Genomic DNA, 19,812 nt, shown 5'->3' with positions numbered 1-19,812 from the left:
TCTTGTATTTATTGATGTTTGCTTTGGTTCCCAAAATATGGTCAATCCTTGAGAATGTTCCATGTGCACTTGAGAAGAATGTGTAACCTGCTGTTTTTGGATGAAGTGTTCTATATATATCTATTAAGTCCATCTGGTCTAATTTTTCATTTAATTCTATTATTTCCTTGTTGATTTTCTGTCTGGATGTTCTGTCCATTGGTTTTAATGGTGTGCTGAGGTCCCCTACTATTATTGTATTGTTGTTGATGTCTTCTTTTAGTTCTGTTAAGAGTTGCTTTACAAATTTTGGTGCTCCTGTGTTGGGTGCGTATATATTTATAAGTGTTATGTCTTCTTGGTGGAGAGTCCCTTTTATCATTATATACTGTCCCTCTTTATCTTTCTTTATCTGTTTTGCTTTGAAATCTACCTTGTCTGATATTAGTATAGCGACACCTGCTTTCTTTTGTTCATTATTAGCTTGGAGTATTGTTCTCCATCCCTTCACTCTGAGTCTGTGTTTGTCTTTGGGGCTGAGGTGTGTTTCCTGGAGGCAGCATATTGTTGGATCTTGTTCTTTGATCCATCCTGCCACTCTGTGTCTTTTGATTGGGGAGTTCAATCCGTTTACATTTAGAGTGATTATTGAGACGTGGGGGCCTACCACTCCCATTTTGTGTCTTGTTTTCCGGTTTTTTTCAGTTTCCTTTGTTTCTCGTCCCATGGTTTAATCTGTTCTGATGTAGAGCTGCTACTCTCTGTTGTTGTCCTTCTACTTATCTCCTCTGCTCTTGGTTTTGTAGCCCCTTTCCTTTTTTGGATTTTTCAGGAATGAGGGTTTTCCTGAGGATTTCCTGAAGAGGAGGTTTTGTGGCAATGAACTCCCTTAATTTTTGTTTATCTGGGAAAGTTTTTATTTCTCCATCGTATTTGAAGGATATTTTCGCTGGGTAGAGAATTCTCGGCTGTAGATTTTTGTCCTTCAGAATTTTGAATATATCATTCCACTCTCTTCTAGCCTGTAAAGTTTCTGCTGAGAAATCTGCTGATAGCCTGATGGGGGTTCCTTTGTAGGTTAGTTTCTTTTGCCTGGCTGTCCTTAATATTTTCTCCTTGTCGTTGACTTTTGCTAGCTTCACTACTATATGCCGTGGAGTTGGTCTTCTTGCATTGATAAAGTTTGGAGATCTATTGGCTTCTGTCACCTGAAGATCCATCTCCCTCACCAGATTTGGGAAGTTCTCAGCCATTATTTCTTTGAATAGGTTTTCTGCCCCTTTCTCCTTCTCTTCTCCCTCTGGTATACCTATAATCCTTACGTTGCATCTCCTAATTGTGTCTGATAATTCTCGGAGAGTTTCTTCATTTCTTTTAAGTCTTGCTTCTCTCTCCTCCTCTGCCTGCAACAATTCTATATTGCCATCTTCCAAATTGCTAATTCTTTCCTCCATATTATCGGCCCTACTGTTCAGAGCATCTAGATTTTTCTTAATCTCCTCTATTGTGTTCTTCATTTCCAATATTTCTGTTTGGTTCTTCTTTATCGTATCAAACTCTTTTGTGACATAGCTCCTGAACTCGTTGAGTTGTCAGTCAGAATTCTCTCTTAACTCATTGAGAATCTTAATCATGGCTGTTTTGAAGTCATCGTCATTTAGGTTATACATCTCATTTTCTTTGGGATTGTTTTCTGTATATTTGTTGCTTTCTTTCTGTTCTGGAGATTTAATGTATTTTTTCATATTGCTTGATGTTGTTGATTTGTGCCTCCGCATGGAAATAGAGTTTGGTTGCTCCTTTCACTTGTTTCAGCTGCTGCGGTGGGAGGAGCAGCTGTTTATATTTCACCAACCAGGAATCCTGTCCGTAGTTGCTAACTGGGCCTGGGCCCCTCTTCGTAGCCACAGTGGCCCTTTGGATTCCCTCCTCTGCCGTGGGGGCCGTCACAGGGGGGCTTCAGGCTGCAGGTGCCTACTGTTGCAGCCCACCTAGATGTGCTCTCTCCTTGGGGTCTGCAACGGTGTTATGGGCTTTTCCAGCAGCCAGGGGTGGGATCACTTATATTTGTCACTCCGTTGCTGTCGGCACCCACCAAATCTCACTTGTCCTCTATAGGTCGCAGGAGAGCTATTGGCATCTTCTACAGTCTGTGGTTAGTACACCTAGCTATGCTGCTTTTGCCCTGGGGTCTTCCAGCCTTGTGGCTGGCGGCTGGGTGCCTTCTACTGGTGCTGTGCAGAGGCTTTCCCTAAGGCTGCTGTGAGCCTGTAGGGTTTCCCCCTAGGCTACTAAGCTGGGTCTCTGGAACTCTCTCCAGCCCCAGTCCTCTCTGAGATCTCCAGCAATCCCTAGCCCCACGGGGTGGGCAACGGCAGCTGGGGGTCGCCCCGCCCTCGGGGATTCTCTCTGGGCCTCTGCCGGAGCCGTGAATGCTCAGCGTGGCCCCTCTGCTAACGGCAGGCAGAGAGTTTTGTCTGCTGCTCGGGCGGAGCTCTGGCGCTTCCCCTCCGGGTCGCAAAACCGGCCTTTGAAAATTCCCCCAGCCCCGGTCCTCTCCGAGATCTCCAGCAATCCCTAGTCCCACGGGGTGGGCAACGGCAGCTGGGGGTCGCCCCGCCCTCTGGGATTCTCTCTGGGCCTCTGCCGGAGCCGTGAATGCTCAGCGTGGCCCCTCTGCTAATGGCAGACAGAGAGTTTTGTCTGCTGCCCGGGCGGAGCTCCGGCGCTTCCCCTCCGGGTCGCAGGACCGGCCTTTGAAAATTCCCCCCACCCCGGTCCTCTCCGAGATCTCCGGCAATCCCTAGTCCCACGGGGCGGGCAACGGCAGCTGGGAGATCTCCGTGCCCTCCGTGTCTCTCTCTGGGACCCTCCGGGTGCCCCGAGCACCAGGCTGGATCCCCCCGCCAATGGCGGGGAGAGACTCTCCCCGCGGGCTCAGGTGTGCAACTCCAAAGTTTCCCTCTGCGTTTAGGAGTAATTGCAGGGGGTTTAGGTAGGGTTCTGGTCACCTGTTTCCACCGTCGCTCCTCTGTTGTGTTCTCACTCCTGCCCTAGACGTGCGTGGATCCTCTGGGGGCGTCCGTTGGAAGAAAGCCGCTTGCGGGTACCAGGCTGCCCGTCGGGGTCGGAGAGCCCTCACCTATTTCCACATCCTCCCGGAGGAAAGTCCATCCGCCTTCCGATGTATAGTCGCGTGGGTGTCTCAGACGTCCTGAGATGCTGTCTGGATATCCTTTGTCAAGCGATAAGTGTCCAAATAATTGTAGACTCGAAGGGCGAGAGACAAAGAGGACTACTCACGGCGCCATCTTGGGTCTTCTCCAAGTTTACATTTTTTAAAATATATAGTGCAAACCTGACCTCTTATGCCCTACACTCATATTGAATCAGGCTAGCTTAATGATAACAATCATAAACACTATATTTTGCCTACTAAATTAATTATTCCTTAAATTAATATATTAGGTAGTATCATAATTGAGGCAATCAATACATTAAAATAGATTTTTCACAAAATTGATTTTACACATTGTGTATTTCAAACCAGAGTGAAACGTACTAGACTCTTTTATTTTCAAAGATGAGGCAAAAACACTATGTAAAAAAAAAGCATAATTTCTCTTGAGAGCTTACAGTGTATGGAGATCTGTAATTAATGTGATTTCTATTTTTTATTTCTGCATATGGATATTATTTGATCTACTATTTTATTGAGAGGTTGGACTTTAGCTGTGAAATTTAGCTGCAAAGTTGTTTGATAACAGAAAATAACATGCTTTTGCTTTCAGTATTACTGTTGTAAGAAAAAATGGACTAAAACTAGAATATTAAGGCCTCCTTTCTTTTTCTTCCTAAGGACAGCAAGGAAATTACAATACAAAGTAAAATAAAAAAAGGGAGAAGGCATAGATTTGTGAAGGCACCAGTAAGATTCAAAAATCTCTACTAGCCTCAAGCATTACAACAGACACAGAATGCAGGCAGGATCTTAAAGAGAGTCTCCTGTGTCATCAAGGTTCTAGATTACATCATCATTGATCTCATCTTTTCCATCTCCTAATTTTAATGGCTCTGCTTTCCCAAAGGCTGCTGTAATTTATCCCATTGGTTCCAAAAATAAGTGAAATTTAAAATAAGAACATTGCTTCTGTTTTTTTTATTGTCTTTGCCATTTGTTGATATCACATCTATTTGAAGAGATAACAGTACTTTCTGCTCCAGTTCCAATGAAAATGCTCTTTATAAATCCATTATTTTGTCAATGAGATCAAGAACTTTTGTGATTTGTGAAATGAAACACTAATAATGCATTTATTCTGCTTTAGTGTAAAATTTAACCAAATTGAATTTTCCTGAATTTATGAGACAAGAGCTATATCCAAAATAAATTTGCCATAAATGTTTTGCGTCATGAGATACTTCAGCTGTAATTTTATTTTTCTTCTTAGATCAGACTGCAGCAACCCTTCCCCAAATATGTTTTAAAAATAAAATTACAGTAGTTCTTACTTTCTAATATGTTCACTCCTTCAGAGATTTACTGGGAAAGAGTAAAAAATCTTGAAGATAATGAGTCCCAGCTGAGAATCATGTGCCAAGATGTTCAGTAACTTTTTTTTTCCTTAAAGAAATAGGTAATAAGGATAGGAAACAAGTTCTAGCCATTTGGGAGTGTTTCTTTAAAAAAAAAACTCTAGAAGTTGCCACCTTGAAAACAGGTGAATTACCGTTTCAAATTGCCTTAACTTATCTGCGAGGAGGAAGGTATTTAAGAAGTTATCAGATGTTCTCAAAGGTGTCTGCCATGTGGTGCCAATTCAGGTGGAAGCTGTCACTGGTCTCTGGTAAAGAAGTTAAACTTACTCATTTTCAGGGACTGTTCTTTAGTGACTCCTTACAACTCCTTTGGTGATAAAATAGCAGTTTTCAGATGAAATGGTGTGAAGTAAAATTGTAATCGTTACTTTTAATGTCCTCACTTAGCAAAATAAAACGTTGGCAACCTTATATTGGTCCCCCCATCTTTTTCCTTGAAATTTTACTGGTTCAAAATGCCCCAACTGGTAAGCACTGATCTAATGGAGCTCCTGTCTTTCCACAAGTGCTTACTGAGTCTCTGGGGACAGACAGTGAAAATGACACACAGGTGTCAAATAGAGCTTAGAGTCTAGTGATAGACACAAATAAGTAATGATTATAACACAGTAGGTAAGTGCTTTTAGGGAGAGGGAAGTGCAGAGAATACTAGAGCATATGAGCAGGACACCTAACCCCTATTTGGGGAAGTCAGGCAAAGACTTCTCTAGGAAAGAGTTAAAAAAATATGAGTAAGGTCTATTGGCCTTGTGAGCAAAGTATCTCCTTCAAGGTATCTAGGTATCTGGAGAAGCAAACCAAAGGACTGCTTTATTATCACGGAATTAGAGCAAACAGTTATAATTAGAGCCTGCTGAACTTTGATGAAATAATCATGTCCCAGCCAATACAACAGTTCTTTAGTGAGCAGATATTAATTTCTCTAGAGACAGGGTAGTGGGATAAAATTTTTGAGGTAAAAAGTGATATTCTCTTTCTCTGTCTCTCTCTGAGTGTGAAACTTGCCTCACTTGCCTCCAGACCCTGAATTAGAGTTTCAGAGGGAGAGAGCATCATGGGAGAAAACTGGGAAGGCAGGAACCTCATCTCTCTGGTTTTGGCTTTCAAAACCCATCAAAGAGTATATACACAGGTACCTCTGGATAAATCACAAGTAAGACAGTGCCTAGGGAATCAAGCATTGAGGATGTGGGGGAACTTCCCTTGTGATCAAAATATTGCTCGCGCAGGGCTGGGGACGAGAGGTAGGAGGGATAGAGAGAAAGAGGAGCTGACAACAACAGAGTTTGATGGCTCCCAGGGAGAGAAGTTCTATGTCCAGTCAGTGTCTCAAAGAGGTGAGAGCACCCAGGGAAAAAAAAGGCTGGAAGGTATGCATAGTAAGGTTTGAAACCTCAAATTCCCATGTGATCCAAAATTAGTTAGAAGAGCCACAGGAGGCACTTGTGAGAGAAACAAGGTTATACTGCTAACTAGAAGAACAAGTAGGCTTCCCAATGCCTTGAGACTACATAAGCACAATTGACATATAACTGGTATTTATCAACCAGCTGGTTGATAAGTTATCAAAGTACTTTGTATTCATTGATAAAGAGTCATTTACCCAGAATCACCCACTCTCCCCAAACTAAAGGATTAATGCCTGGGATAGCAGAGGAGCCTCCAGAAACTGAGATTAAATTTCTTTCTTCCTCCAAGAATGGTACCTCAAATAGAAATGGAGTTTTATAGAAATGCAGATTTTGTCCTTGCATACCTGAATTTGTGTACTGAGATTCATAGTTACTGTGTCCCATGTAAGTGCTCCCTGAAAATAATTGCCAAAGTTTTCTTTGTTCTCTACTCCTCTTCTGTTGTTATAATTCTTTCTTTAAAAGGTATAATCCTGGGCCAGCCTGGTGGTGCAGCAGTTAAGTCGGCACGTTCCACTTTGGCGGCCTGGGGTTCACCAGTTCGGATCCTGGGTGCAGACATATGCACTGCTTGTCAAACCATGCTGTGGCAGGCACCCCACATTTAAAGTAGAAGAAGATGGGCACAGATGTTAGCTCAGTCTTCATCAGCAAAAAAGAGAATTGGCAGCAGATGTTAGCTCAGGGCTAATCTTCCTCAAAAAACAAAAAAAGAAAGAAAGGTATAATCCTTTAATAACTTTGCTATTCATGTGAGTCTGGGACATACTCCCCCTCCTCTCAGTAGATACCAATTTCATTATACCATTCCATACGGCAGCCCAGAATGTGGACCATTTGCAATGGCTTTCCTCGAAGGGTGTCTGTGCAGCACAGCAAATGCTATCTAAGGCTGCCTTGGCATTCTCAAGGGAGAAGGGCAGGTTGACAGTAAGGGTCTTTGGATTTATGCACCATTCATATTTCAGACCTGTAACTATCTTTTGGTGGGGAAGTACTGATAAAATTTGGCCTTGCTTAAGTTTATAAACAAGCAATGATCAATGATAGTATGGCAGCTATCCAGTGAATTATCAAAGGGCATTCTGAGTGCAATGTCTCTGGAATTTTCTAGTACTTCATGGAAATCTTGAGTTCTAGAATTTTAGAAACGCTGCCATTTTTCAGAGTTATACTGTTATTCTTGGAAAGATGTTTAAAGCTTCTAAATTACTTGGATATATTTGGAATCTGAGTGAAAAAAGAAAGAAATATGAAGTTCTAGGTAATTTATCAATGGTAGTAGCACTAATTCCTAACCCAAGAAAAGAATGAATAATTCTTGATTTGTGTCCCATAAAAAACAAGCAAATTGTCAAGCCTCTGTGGGTTATATATATTCTACCATGTCTTTTCTTCAACACAAGAAAACCATTGCTGAGCTATTAATCATATAGTAGAAAAAGACATTCTGTGGAGCTGAAATCTAACTTCCATATGTCAAATAGCTATGTCAAATAATTTCTTGAGCTAAATACGTCAAATAGCTTCTGAGTCTAGCTAGTATTTAAGGAGAACACAACCCCTACCTCTCATCAAAAATGGAAGATTACACTCAGAATGGAAGACTAATAATAGTGGCTACCGTGGCAGTTATGGAGGTGCACTGCTAGAATCTCCTTTCAAGAACGAACTTGCTATGCAGCTGCAAGGAGTGCAGGGAGCCGACAGTCTCTAGTCATTAAACCCTTCAGAATTTATCTCAGCTTCTGAGCTGAGGCCATGCCCTTTCAGGCAGCCCTCAGCCCATGACTGAACATGGGAGCTCCTAGGGTCTGGCCACTTCTGCCTAATGAAGGCCTCCTCTAATGTGTAATCTTTGCTCTGGAGCTTTTCTTGTCGAGTTGGCTGATACTTTGTCAGATCTAAATCATGATGTGAGGCTCTTTCTGGCCACTCTTGCTTCCTACTCTCTTTTCTTTCACAGGTATCAGATATGCATTGTGGTCTGAAAGACTTCCCTACCCAATCCTGCTTCCGTCCCCTTTTATTTTTCACATGGAGTGCCCTCTAATAAACCTCTTGCATTCTTAACTCCATCTCAACGTTTGCTTGCCAGAGGACCATAATGACACAGCTACTATTTACTAAGAACCTACTATGTGAAGGAGTATATCGTAGTGTGTTTGGAGAAGTTATTTAACCTTTCCTAACTGCTCCTTCAGCTGTAAACTGAGGTTGTTGTAAATAATCTACAAAGAGCAATTTGTACAGGGTGTGTATACAGTACATTCTCAATAATGGTATATAATACTGAGAGTATTATTATGCCATATGCCAGATTCTGGTGTGAGAAATTTCATGTTCATTACTTGTAATCCTTGTTATAATCGGCAAGTATTATTACACTCTTTTACATATGGCGAAACTAGGATTCAAGGAAGTTAAAATAACTTGCTCAAATTACTTAATTTATATAGCTAGAATGTGTAACCCGGGATTAAAACCCAGCAAGTTCTGTGAGAGAGCAATCTATATGTATGTTGGCAAAGAATCCATTGCTGTTACCTACAGTGTAAAGGAGCTCCACACCCTCTGTGACATGGTGTGTACAATTTGTAATTAATACAAACTACTTTGGGGATTCTTTCATAACTAAGTCTACACTCTTGATTGCATCACATATATGACATTAGAATCTGTCCATGGGTGCTTAAGATTAAGCTTTTGCCTAGCAATATATAATACCACTTGCGCTCCCTGAGTACCAGTCAGTTATTTTTGTAGAATGGTTCTCAATTTGGGTTTGTCTGATGTTTTCTTATGATTAGACTTAGGTTATGTTTAATATTCCATAATCTTGCTATTGCTAGAAAAATTGCATCAACTGAAATCATTCGCCCTCTGCCTGTCCCTGCGCCCACCCCATCCACAGGACCAATGTTCAAGCCTATTATTAAAGGATGCAAAAGAAATCTGTAATAGAAACATAAAGAGCAGAAGGAAGTTATTATAACACTGAAAGAATTTCTAGTGAGGTGGCAGCAATGTGCACCGAGTGGAAGCTTTGGAGTACACCTACATTGCTCCTTCCTCATAGTTTTAAGATAAATAATTTTAAGTACAATTTAAAAAACCATGTTACATAAAGTTAAAAAAACATTTGAGATTGTGCCTTTTCCGCAGGAATGAAGTGGTGACTGCTGGATGGGGTTGGTGGAATGGATTTTAGGGGGTGGGCAGTTTTCCTATAGACATTCTGCCAGGAAACCAGTCTTTTTCCCAAATAAATCCATGGAGTGACTAAATAAGCCCTCCTATATGCAAAAAACCATATGATTTATGATCTGAAAGATGAGATGGACACCTTATGCCCAATGTGGCTACTGGCCTGTAAGCCAATTTTGGCCAAGAGTGGTCAGCATGACCATGGAAAGAAAAAGATTACCAGTAAAGTAAACGACCTTGTGGCCTGGTGGCAAGCGTAAGATACCTCAGAAATACAGGTCTGAGCAAATAACTTAGTCACTTGTGGCTAGAGTGATGCTACCAAACCACTGAAGAAAGAGATGTTGAAAAATGAAAATTACATCTGTAACAGAATAACACGTAATTATAAAAAATTTATAAGTTAATATTCAGCATATTTTTGCATGAGTTTACCCATAATGCAATTTGTTTACTGTGAATAAATACTTTTTTGAACAGTTTTCAAGCAAGAATTTAGTTACAGTTCTATTGTAGAAAATATAGTCTAGATGGGCTCCAGAGACCATCAGGTCACAGTAATAGTATGTAGGGACTCCTGGATGTTTGATACTCAAAAGGGATGTTTATGAAAACACATTTTTGCACAAGGATTGTTACATATGCACAGATGTATGTGTGTATCAGAACAGAATACACACTTTGGGGAAATTAAATAAATACCATTTAAAAAGCAGACTCTTAAGTATGGTTATAAATCTCAAAAAGAACTAGCTCTGATTTATTGCCCATGTGGGAGAAATTCTGGGTGTACTCTTTCTGGATGTACTTTCCTCTTCACTGTTACAACTATGGCACAGAAGGGTAATTATCAGTTTGTGAATTCTACTGTGAAAGGACCAAAGTGATCTCACTGGAAATGTTTCCCAGAGACTCTTCTTTGCTTTGTAAAATAATATAATTGGATGTGAAATGAACAGCTGGCACATTTTAAAACATATATATTGCAAGTGACGGCAAACTTGGAAAAACCAGAAGTGTCTAAATGCTATAGTTGTGCCAGCAAAGGGGGCACAGGCTCTTGTGTTTTGGGTAAACATAATAAATTACATATTCTTTTAAAAATGTAATAAAAAACAATGTTCAGAAGATCCTAAAACAACTTCACGTTAATCTGGCTTTTGGTAAATAAAACTCTAAGGAAAACTTCCTTCCAAATGTGAACATGTTACAGTGAAAATCTATTGACATGGAATGAAGATGAAATAATATTTTTCCTTAACCACAAAGGGATTATGGTTACAATTCACTAATTAGAAACAATAACATGATTTAAAAGCTATGGTGAATTTTATATAAGATTTGTAATGAGACCAATTTACTTTGATGGATAATTGTCAGAGTAAATAGAGGTTATAAATTGTGCTACATAATGTGGGATACTTTACTTCACTATGATTAAGACAGAACAAAAAGACAGTAGATTCTAAATAAATGATCTGATGATAATGTTGAATATTACAAAATCAATTAAAATGGTATTATGCTCTGTCCTGTTAATGTCCATTTTGTAAATGCCATAAGGTTTATTCAATTTAAGAAGTTTCTTTCATAATGTTTGAAGATATTAATTTAATTAAGTAAACCCTGACCATAAAAGAGAAGCACTCTAAGTGCTCTGTGGGCCAATCCAGCTTGATAAATAATCAAAGCTTATCCCATCTAATAAGCGCAAAGAAAATGTGGGTTTATTCAAAGTTATTTCTCTCTGACCCTTGTTCATTATCATGTATTATCATTGTAACTATCCAAACATAACCTTGTAGGAAAAAAAAGAAAAATCATAAGATAGTCTTATATGAAAAAAAAAGTGTATCATAGAGCACATTCACGTGGCTTTCTTATTTGCTGTTGAGATCATTAAATGAGATAGTGCTTCCCATGGTGTCTGACACAGCAGAATCTAATATTTGGCTGCTTGGATATTTTCTTGATATTTGTCACCAATATTGGGTAGTGTTCAGAGAAAACCAATTAAATATTTATAACATACATGAATGAAAATTTTTTTTTCAAAGTAGTGAGAGGGTGAGAGGTAAAACTTTGAGAAGATTTTTATAGAATGTTGGATTTACAGAATGTATGATTGACGTTTATGTTCTCACAGTTATGGTTTTATCCATAGAGCATATTTCTTTTTTACTTACATTTAAAATTATGTTATAAAATGTTAAAGAAGAATACAGAAGTTTTGTCACTGACATATAGTTTTTTCCTGAGTGTACCTGAGGAACCAAGTTTTATAAGACATCTGAAATGTTGTAATATACAGACACTCACTTTCCCTGCTTCAGAGAGTACTACTGGTGATGAAATTTCCCTTAAATACATTTTTCCTGCAAATATTTCATCTCTGATCTATGATCTAAACAACTCATCGCCTCCACATAAATTTCCCATCTTTGTTACCTACTAGTGGCAAGAACTTAAGCAAATCATTTCATTTCAGGGCTTCAGATTAGAAAACACGTACAGGTCCGGCCCCATGGTGCAGCAGTTAAGTGCGCACGTTCCGCTTCTCGGCAGCCTGGGGTTCACCGGTTCTGATCCTGGGTGCGGATATGGCACCACTTAGCAAAAGCCATGCTGTGGTAGGCGTCCCACGTATAAAGTGGAGGAAGATGGGCATGGATGTTAGCTCAGGGCTAGTCTTCCTCAGCAAAAACAGGAGGATTGGCAGTAGTTAGCTCAGGGCTAATCTTCCTCAAAAAAAAAAAAAAGGAAACACGTACAGTGCCCAACAATGCTAGTCATTACCCAATTTGTGGGTCACAAGTAGTAGTTTTAGAAAATAAAATGGAATTGATTCAATTTGAATAGAAAATATAGAGGACAAGACACATTGTAAGGGTAGTTTATAAATTTTCAGTTTCAAATATATGTATTCCTTAATATGAATTGCAGGCAAAAAAGTTTGAAAAACATTGTGCTTAAAATCATAAATACCTTTGAAGTCTAAAATGAAATTATTCTAGTTTCCAGCTCTAATTTCCAGCTAGTTTCTTATATGACAAAGCCCATACTCTCAAGGAACTTGTGTAATAAGTAAACAATACTGAGATACGAAAAACAAAAAGAAGACTTAATCACTTAAAGATCTGAAGAGGAGCATTTCAGGAAAAGGGAACAGCTGGGCAAATGCCAGACCCAAGGCAGACAGGAGGTCGGCATGTTTGAGAAACAGAAAGCAGGTGAGAATGGCTGGGGTCTACAGAAGAGAAATAGAATGGTAGGAGAGGAGGTAAGAGGTATTGGAGGGAGAGAGATTGAGTAAAACCCTGTAAAAACCATGGTAAAGTATTTTTATTGACAGAGGGAACCATTTGAGAGCTTTAAGCAAAGGACTTTTGTGTGTGTTTTTTTTAAGACCAGTAGGGCTGCTGTACAGAGAAGAGATTTCACATAGCAGGAAAGTAAGGAGATTAGGAGGCTATTACAGTTATTCAGGTGAGAGATGGTTGTGGCTTAGATTAAGGCAGTAGCAGTGGAGATGAAAAGAAATAGATGGATTTTCTGAAAGTTTTGGAAGTACCATACAGAATTTGCTGATAGACTGGATACAGCACGGTTGGCAAAGAAAGGAATCAAGGATACTTCATAGAATTTTAGTTTGTGCAACTAGGTGGATGGTTTCAGCAAGTGATGGGGAAGAGCAAGTTGGGGGGCCTGGTGGCAGGAATCCAAAGTTCTGTTTGGGATATGTTAACTCTCAGATGCATATTAGCCAGCTAAATGAACATGTTAAGAAAGCTGAACTGAGTTTCAGGGTAGAAGTAATGAGTGCCCGATTTATGAATTTGGGAGTCAGGAGCATATAAATAGTATTGACAGCCACAGGACTGGTATCTCCATGAGAGTGTCATGCAGTATCTCCTTTAATCTTGACAACAACTCAAGGTAGATATTTTCTTTTTATAGTCACATAATTAGCTTCTTTTTACACATAAACAACTCTGATGTTGAGAGATACACATGCTGAAAGTCAACTAGTTACAAAAGAGTAGAGCCTGGATTCAAAACTGTCTGATGAGTTCTTGTTCTTTCCATTACACAAGGTTGTTTTATTAAGTATTAGAATACGTAAATTTCTGAGAGAAGGATTTTTAATTTTTTGAATGAAGGGCTTTTTAAAACGTCTGGAGAGAACGAAGCTCATTCAGAATCTAATCCAAGTTTATAAATTCACTAGTCTTTTCTGTCCTTATGTAAACTCTCTGTGGCAGGTGCCATTGATAATTTCTTTCTTTTTTTTTTTAAGTCTACTCCCTTGGCTTGATGGGATATGGCTCTCTTTTCTCCTTTCTCATATCTTGATTGCCTCTTCACTGACCCTTAACTGTAGCTGTTATGTAGGGATTTTTAGCCTTCTTTCCTCATTTTACATAGTCTCTCTTTACAATTTCATGTTGTTATTGCTTCAAATACTAAATATATGCTCAAATTTGTTGCTTCTACTCCAGACATTTCTCCCTAGCTCTTGACTAGGTCCAAAGGCAATTAGCCTTGTGGGAAAGGAGGCTCCCCAGTGAGGTTAAGAGGGGGAGCGAAGGATAAGGCTGTGATGGTCTCATTTGTACCTTTATTATTTCATTTATTCACTTATTTATAAGCACTTACATACTAGCTGCTCTCACGGAGTTACAAACGCAGAGGGGCAGGCAGACAGGGATCCACGAGAAGCGCTAACTAGGGGCAGAGGTTGGCACCAAGCATTCAAGTGAGCATTAAGAAGTCCTCGCCCACGGGAACATAATGTGCAAAGGCAGAATCCTGCTTAGTCCCCCAGAGACTCAATGACAAATTTTGGAGTCTATCAGTTTAGTCGAACACACACAGGAAATGGAAAGCGAATCCCTAAGGAAAGTTGCGGACAATTAAGGGATTCGATCAGAACGCTGCGCTGCAGCAGGCCATGGAGTGGGAAGAGAATAAATACACCTATGTGGAGAAAAATGAAAAACCAGGAGTGGCGTACATTAAAAACCCAGCATTTGTTAAAAGTAAAACGGCAAAACAGACACCTCACCCCAAGCGAACTCAGCCGCCCGACCAGCTGCCAGAGCGTCCTCAAATTCCCGGCGCGCCGTGCGCCCCGCCCAGCTCGCCCCGCCCCCTCCCCCGATAGGCCCTACGCAGGGCCGCGTGCACGTGCGCAGCGGGTCCCGCCCCCTCCGCTCTCTCGGCCAATGAGAGATGGTGTCGTAATTCTCCACCTCCTGGTTGCAGGTCACGTGACCGCGCCTCCCCGCCCTCTCACCCCGCTGCCTCTAGGTTCTGAGAAGATGGCGAAGGTTTCAGAGCTTTACGATGTCACTTGGGAAGGTAACTGCGGGCGGGACGGGCGCGGAAAGACCTAAAGCCCTAGCAAGCGATTCGGGAATACCTGCTGCTCTCGGAGAGCTGGGTTCTCTGGTCTCTCTTCGGGCAATGAACTTCTCACTGGACGGGCTGACCTCAGGTGGTGGCTGAGGCTGACCCCTTCTTTGGCCCGGCCACCGACTGGAGTCCGCTGTGTTCCCTCCCGCTTGTGCCCCTCGATTGAGTCACCGACCTACCTCCGCGCCTGTCCAACGGCCCAGGGCAGCTTCCGCTAGAAGGCAGGAGGGACCTGGAGTTGCTGGGCGGTGCGGAGGAGGCGGGATGGTGACTGCTGAAGCTTCTTTGCGGCCAAGAGCTACAAGGCCTGTAAGGCCTTTTTATTAACTGCTGTGTAACGATTACAACTCTGTGTAGAAAAGGTGTGTAGAAGACTCATGAACAAATCTGATTCTTTACATGCCATTTTACATTTGATTCTGTCTTAAAAATCGAGTTTTTGATTACTTCCCTTTTTAATTATTCCCTGTCCCACACCCCTTCAAAACACATGCACACATACAACACAACTTCCTTGTTACTCCCCACCAGTAATTCCTTTTCTGAAGGGGAAAAAAACTAGTTATCTTGGGCGTGTACTCAGGTGTGATTGACTTCCTTCCCTCATCTTAGTTTCATCTGAAGTGGAGTTTATTTTTTTAAATCTGGAAGCATCCAAACTTTGGACCAATTCTGTGAGAGAGTTTCCCCTCTCGAAGACTTTAGCCAGAGGCATGCTTAAGAGAGAAGTCTTGAGTTTATCTAAGGCATAAAATTTGTGTAATTGAAATTCATGTTCCCAGCATTTAACAGTATACTTCAGTAGCTTATTTGTTCAATGAATACCTTCTTCGAATGTTTAAAAAATGGCCTGATAACATGTAGACTGAAAATTATATTGATTGATTGATGGTGAATAAATCCAGTATTACAAAGTTGCAAACATGTATGGAAAAAGCTAAATTGTTTAATATTTAACTGAATTCAATGATTTTTTATTGGTTTTGAGGCAGCACACTGTGAACCTTGGTGTTTCTATCTGTATTGGGAGATTCCTTTATGTTAAACAAGTATTAAGTGCTTAGTGCTAGATATCAAGTTAAGTAACACACAGTCCCTAACTTCAGGGAGTTCACAGTCTCATGGAGAAGACAGACCTGTAAATGCATAGTTTTAAAAAACTTGTCAGGATGTATACCTTAAGCTGGATGGTAGATACGTGGCTGTTGTTATTAATGCTTTAAAAAAAATGTTTCAAAGATTTCATGCTTTTTAGAAAGTGCTATTTTGAAGATGTGTTCAATATAGGTTGCTTAGGTGATAGTAGCATCTACAAAATCCAGTAGGAGTGTAACTATAAGCAGACAAGAGGTTCTAAGTAACTTGGACCTTACCCTCTGGGCATTCTAGAGAGGAGTGATGTCATTAGATTTGGAATAATAAATAAGTAATTACTTCACAAAGTTTGTTGAGGAACAAGAGAGAAACATGTTAAAGTGCTTTTAAATTAAGTACTGTATGAAAAGGTCATGTAGCTCCTGCCCATGTCTCTAGCTTTATCTTAGGCTCTTTTCCCCCTCGCTCTGTGAGCTGGCTGTGCTGGCTTTTGTTGAATTCCCTAAACCTGCCATAGTCCTTGTGTTAGGCCTGGACACATGCTATTCCTTCCTCTAGGAGTGTTCTTCCCTCATTGCCCCACTCTTGTTCCCAATGTACTTTATCATTTCTCAGAATTCCCCCTCAAAGGTCACATACTTGAGAGAGCCTTCCTTGACCAGCCTACTCCCTACTCCTTTCTCATCCTTTCACCAAAATTTAAAAAAAAGAAAAAACAACAACAAAAACAAGCAACAAAACCTACCCTGGTCCTCTGTGTGTTCTCATACTATTGAAGCACTTACCCAATTGTCTTAAGTTTTAAAGTTTGTCTCTTCTAGAATGAGGGAGTGACCAGGCCTATCTTGTTCTAGTGCCTGACATATGAAAGGAACTCAGTAATTATTTATCGACTAAATGAATGGTTAATAGATTAGTAATAAACATTAACAAATTGTCACAAAAAGACTATAAGTCATTTTTCTAGTGTTGGGATAATTTCTTCAGTATCTTAGATAGACTTAGGCAACTCACTTAACTAATAGGCTATAGTTTGCTCATTTGTAAAATGAGAGTTGAGCCATTTTGAGAATTAAAATTGCCTTTTGGGGGACTTTTAATAAAAGAATATTTTAGTTTTTCTTTCAGAGACTTATGGTAACAGATTTTTAGGATGTGAGAGGGTGATGGGAGGACTCTCAGGGATAGTTTTTTGTTTATATTTTTGGGGGAGTGTCAGTTGGACATATGTCTTTAAGAATGTCATTGACTAGCATCATGAATTAAAGTCATAGAAGTGGTTAGTTCAAAGAATACTGTAATTCTTGTGATAGGAAAATTTATCACATGTTCATAAAAGACCTATATAGTAAGTCTAATATTCTCCTAGACTCTGTTGAGCTCTGTAAAAAAACATAGAATATATGATTTATTTATTCAGCCAGTTGAAAGTTATTGAGGTATTATATAGAGGAGTTATTAGGAGTTTGAAGGTGAGAAAGAGAGTTGTAAAGAGGGTATAGTCAAGTTTCTTGAGAATAGGGTATTTGGGCAGGATACGGATAGGATGCCTAGCATCATGCCTATAATAGGCACTAAATGAATAATTTGTTGAAAGATAGTTATTAAAAATGAGGGAATTTTAGTTTTTTGTGCTCACTGTTTCTACTTCCTCTGTTTTTATTCAGTCTTTCAAACAACCACAACTTGCTTTCCATGCCCTGTCACTCCAGTAAAGTTTCTAGGCAGCCATAATGCCAGGTCTAATGCTTGTGTTTTGTACATCTATACTACATTTGTCATTGCAGATCACTCCCCTATGAAAAATTCTTTTCTTGGTTCTTAATAACATTAAGGTTCTCCTCTTACTTTTCAGACCTTTTCTTTGCTAAGTTCTCTACATTCGTCTGCTCCTTAATTTTTGGTGCCCTCAATGGTTCTTTCCTTAGCCCTCTTCTTTATTATTGGTGGTTATTAAACCTCAGATCCATAGACTCCTGACTGATGCAGGCATAAGTGTTATGTGGTCTGTGAATTCCCTGAAATTATATGCAAAATTGAGTGTGTATGTAAAAATGCCCATATTTCTAGGAAAACATCATTCCAAAGTCTCATCAGCCTCAAAGAGATCTAAAAAAGGTTAAATATCTTCTGTGGGCAATCTCATCCATACCTAGCTTTAACTGTTAGCCTATATAAACATATATTTGAGTACTTTGCACCAGGCACTGTTCCATTTCTCGAGGATACAGTGCTGAACAAGACAGGCAAGGTCCCAGATCTTATGGAATGTACCCTGAGATTTCACTTCTAAACTAAAGATTCGTATTTATGAGTATGTATATGTTCTGTAAAGGTCATTTTTGCAAAGTAAGAGCTAGAAAAGTTTGTGCCTTGAAGCTTAAGTTTGGACTTTGTAGATGGGAGCCACTTTCCTATTTAAAAAAAAAAGTCAGTGGCTCTTTTCATTAAACTTAAAATTTAAAATGTAGATAGTGATATGGGGCAGGGCCTTTTCTTTGATAGGGATCCCCTGATTGAAATTCCTTGTCATCTTTACTAAATCCTTTTCAGTTTTGTGTTCTTTAACATGGAACAAGAATATAAAGATCCTTGTGTAGCAGCTTCACTGTGCAAGTCTTTTAGATTTTTATTATTTTCCTCATTATAGATTCTTTTTGGTGAGGAAGATTGGCCTTGAGCCAACATCTGTGCCAGTCTTCCTCTATTTTGTATGCAGGATGCCCTCACAGCATGGCTTGGTGAGCGGTGTATAGGTCCGTGCCCAGCATCCAAACCCATGAACCCCAGGCCGCCAAAGCAGAGAGCGTGAACTTAACCACTACACTACTGAGCCGGCCCCCTCATTATATATATATGTATATGTGTGTGTGTGTGTGTATGTGTGTGTGTATAATTTTTTTTTCTTTTTGAGGAAGATTGGCTCTAAGCTAACATCTGTTGCCAATCCTTCTCTTTTTGCTGAGGAAGATTGGCCCTGAGCTAACATCCGTGCCCATCTTCCTCTATTTTATATGCGGCATGCCTGCCACAGCATGGCTTGATGAGCCGTGCGTAGGTCCACACCTGGGGTCCGAACTGGCGAAGCCAGGGCCACTGAAGCTGAGTGCACAAACTTAATCACTACACCACCAGGCCAGACCCTTGTTATGTTTTTAATTGTCACTTTACCTAATATGACAGCAGTTTTTCAAACCTGTTTACCTTTATAGAGTTTTTTCAAAGCATCCAGCTTTTTTTCATGGAAATAATTCTGTATTTTGCATTCAAGTTTTCTTTGGCTTATGTAATATTTAATTACTCTGTATAATTACGTTAAGTTTAACAGGCGTGGACTGGTTTGCATACAAACACAGCCAACCTTTTTTAATCTAACAACTGATGGAAACAATTAACCAAGAGCTAGCTGATGAGGCCTGTTAGCCTAGAGCTTCTAAAATGCTGTGGGCATCATTAATATGTTTTGCAGAACAAAATTCTTTGAGTTGGTTTTAACTGGATGATGGTTAAGAGAGTTTTTGCTGAACCTTATTAATCTCACCCAGTAATGTTTTAATTACTTGTTTACATTCTTTACACACACAGATCTTCTCAATCCTTCCATTGACCAGCATAGTGGTAAGAGTCAGAAAACAAGCTCTTGGTAAATGCTTGTTTGCTCAGTTAGTGAGTGCTAGTATATTAAGTTTGTTTATGAGCTTTGATATAGTAGTGTCTTTAGTAATGGTAATAATAATGAAAATGGCTTACTAAATATTTTGTATAATCTCATTCAATTCTGACACATATCCTATGAGATAGGTTTTATTCCCATTTTACAGATGAAGAAGCAAACTAAAGAGGTGAAGCAGCTTGTTCAGGATACCACAGCTAGCAAAAGGGAGTGTTGTGATTTGAGCTGCTGTTATACTGCTCTTCCTCACTCAGTAATTAACTAGTTAAGTTCATTCACCCAGGCTGCCATTCTTTTGTTCTTGGAACATGCCAGACTAGTTTCTGTCTCAGTAACTTAACATTTGCTCTTTATGGCTGGCTCCTTCTCATTCTTTCCTCTGCTTAAAAACTGCTTTCTCAGAGAAGCCTTCTCTGACCGCCCTTTCCAGAG

The 19,812-nt window shown here is 39.9% G+C and overlaps 1 protein-coding gene across 2 annotated transcripts in view; it reads left to right on the top strand.

The window, feature by feature from the left end:
- Nucleotides 1-14,472: 14,472 nt before the first annotated feature.
- EMC2 (ER membrane protein complex subunit 2) overlaps nt 14,473-19,812 on the top strand; it is a 59,349-nt gene continuing 54,009 nt past the window's right edge. For both annotated transcript variants that reach the window (XM_046642599.1, XM_046642601.1), the window contains exon 1: nt 14,473-14,558. In XM_046642599.1, the coding sequence (XP_046498555.1) occupies nt 14,519-14,558 (40 nt within the window). In that variant the 5' untranslated portion in view covers nt 14,473-14,518. The remainder of the gene's footprint in view (nt 14,559-19,812) is intronic.

Source organism: Equus quagga, chromosome 16 (genome assembly GCF_021613505.1).
Source record: "Equus quagga isolate Etosha38 chromosome 16, UCLA_HA_Equagga_1.0, whole genome shotgun sequence".
NCBI lineage: Eukaryota > Metazoa > Chordata > Mammalia > Perissodactyla > Equidae > Equus > Equus quagga.
This window is presented reverse-complemented; position numbering and strand designations above follow the sequence as displayed.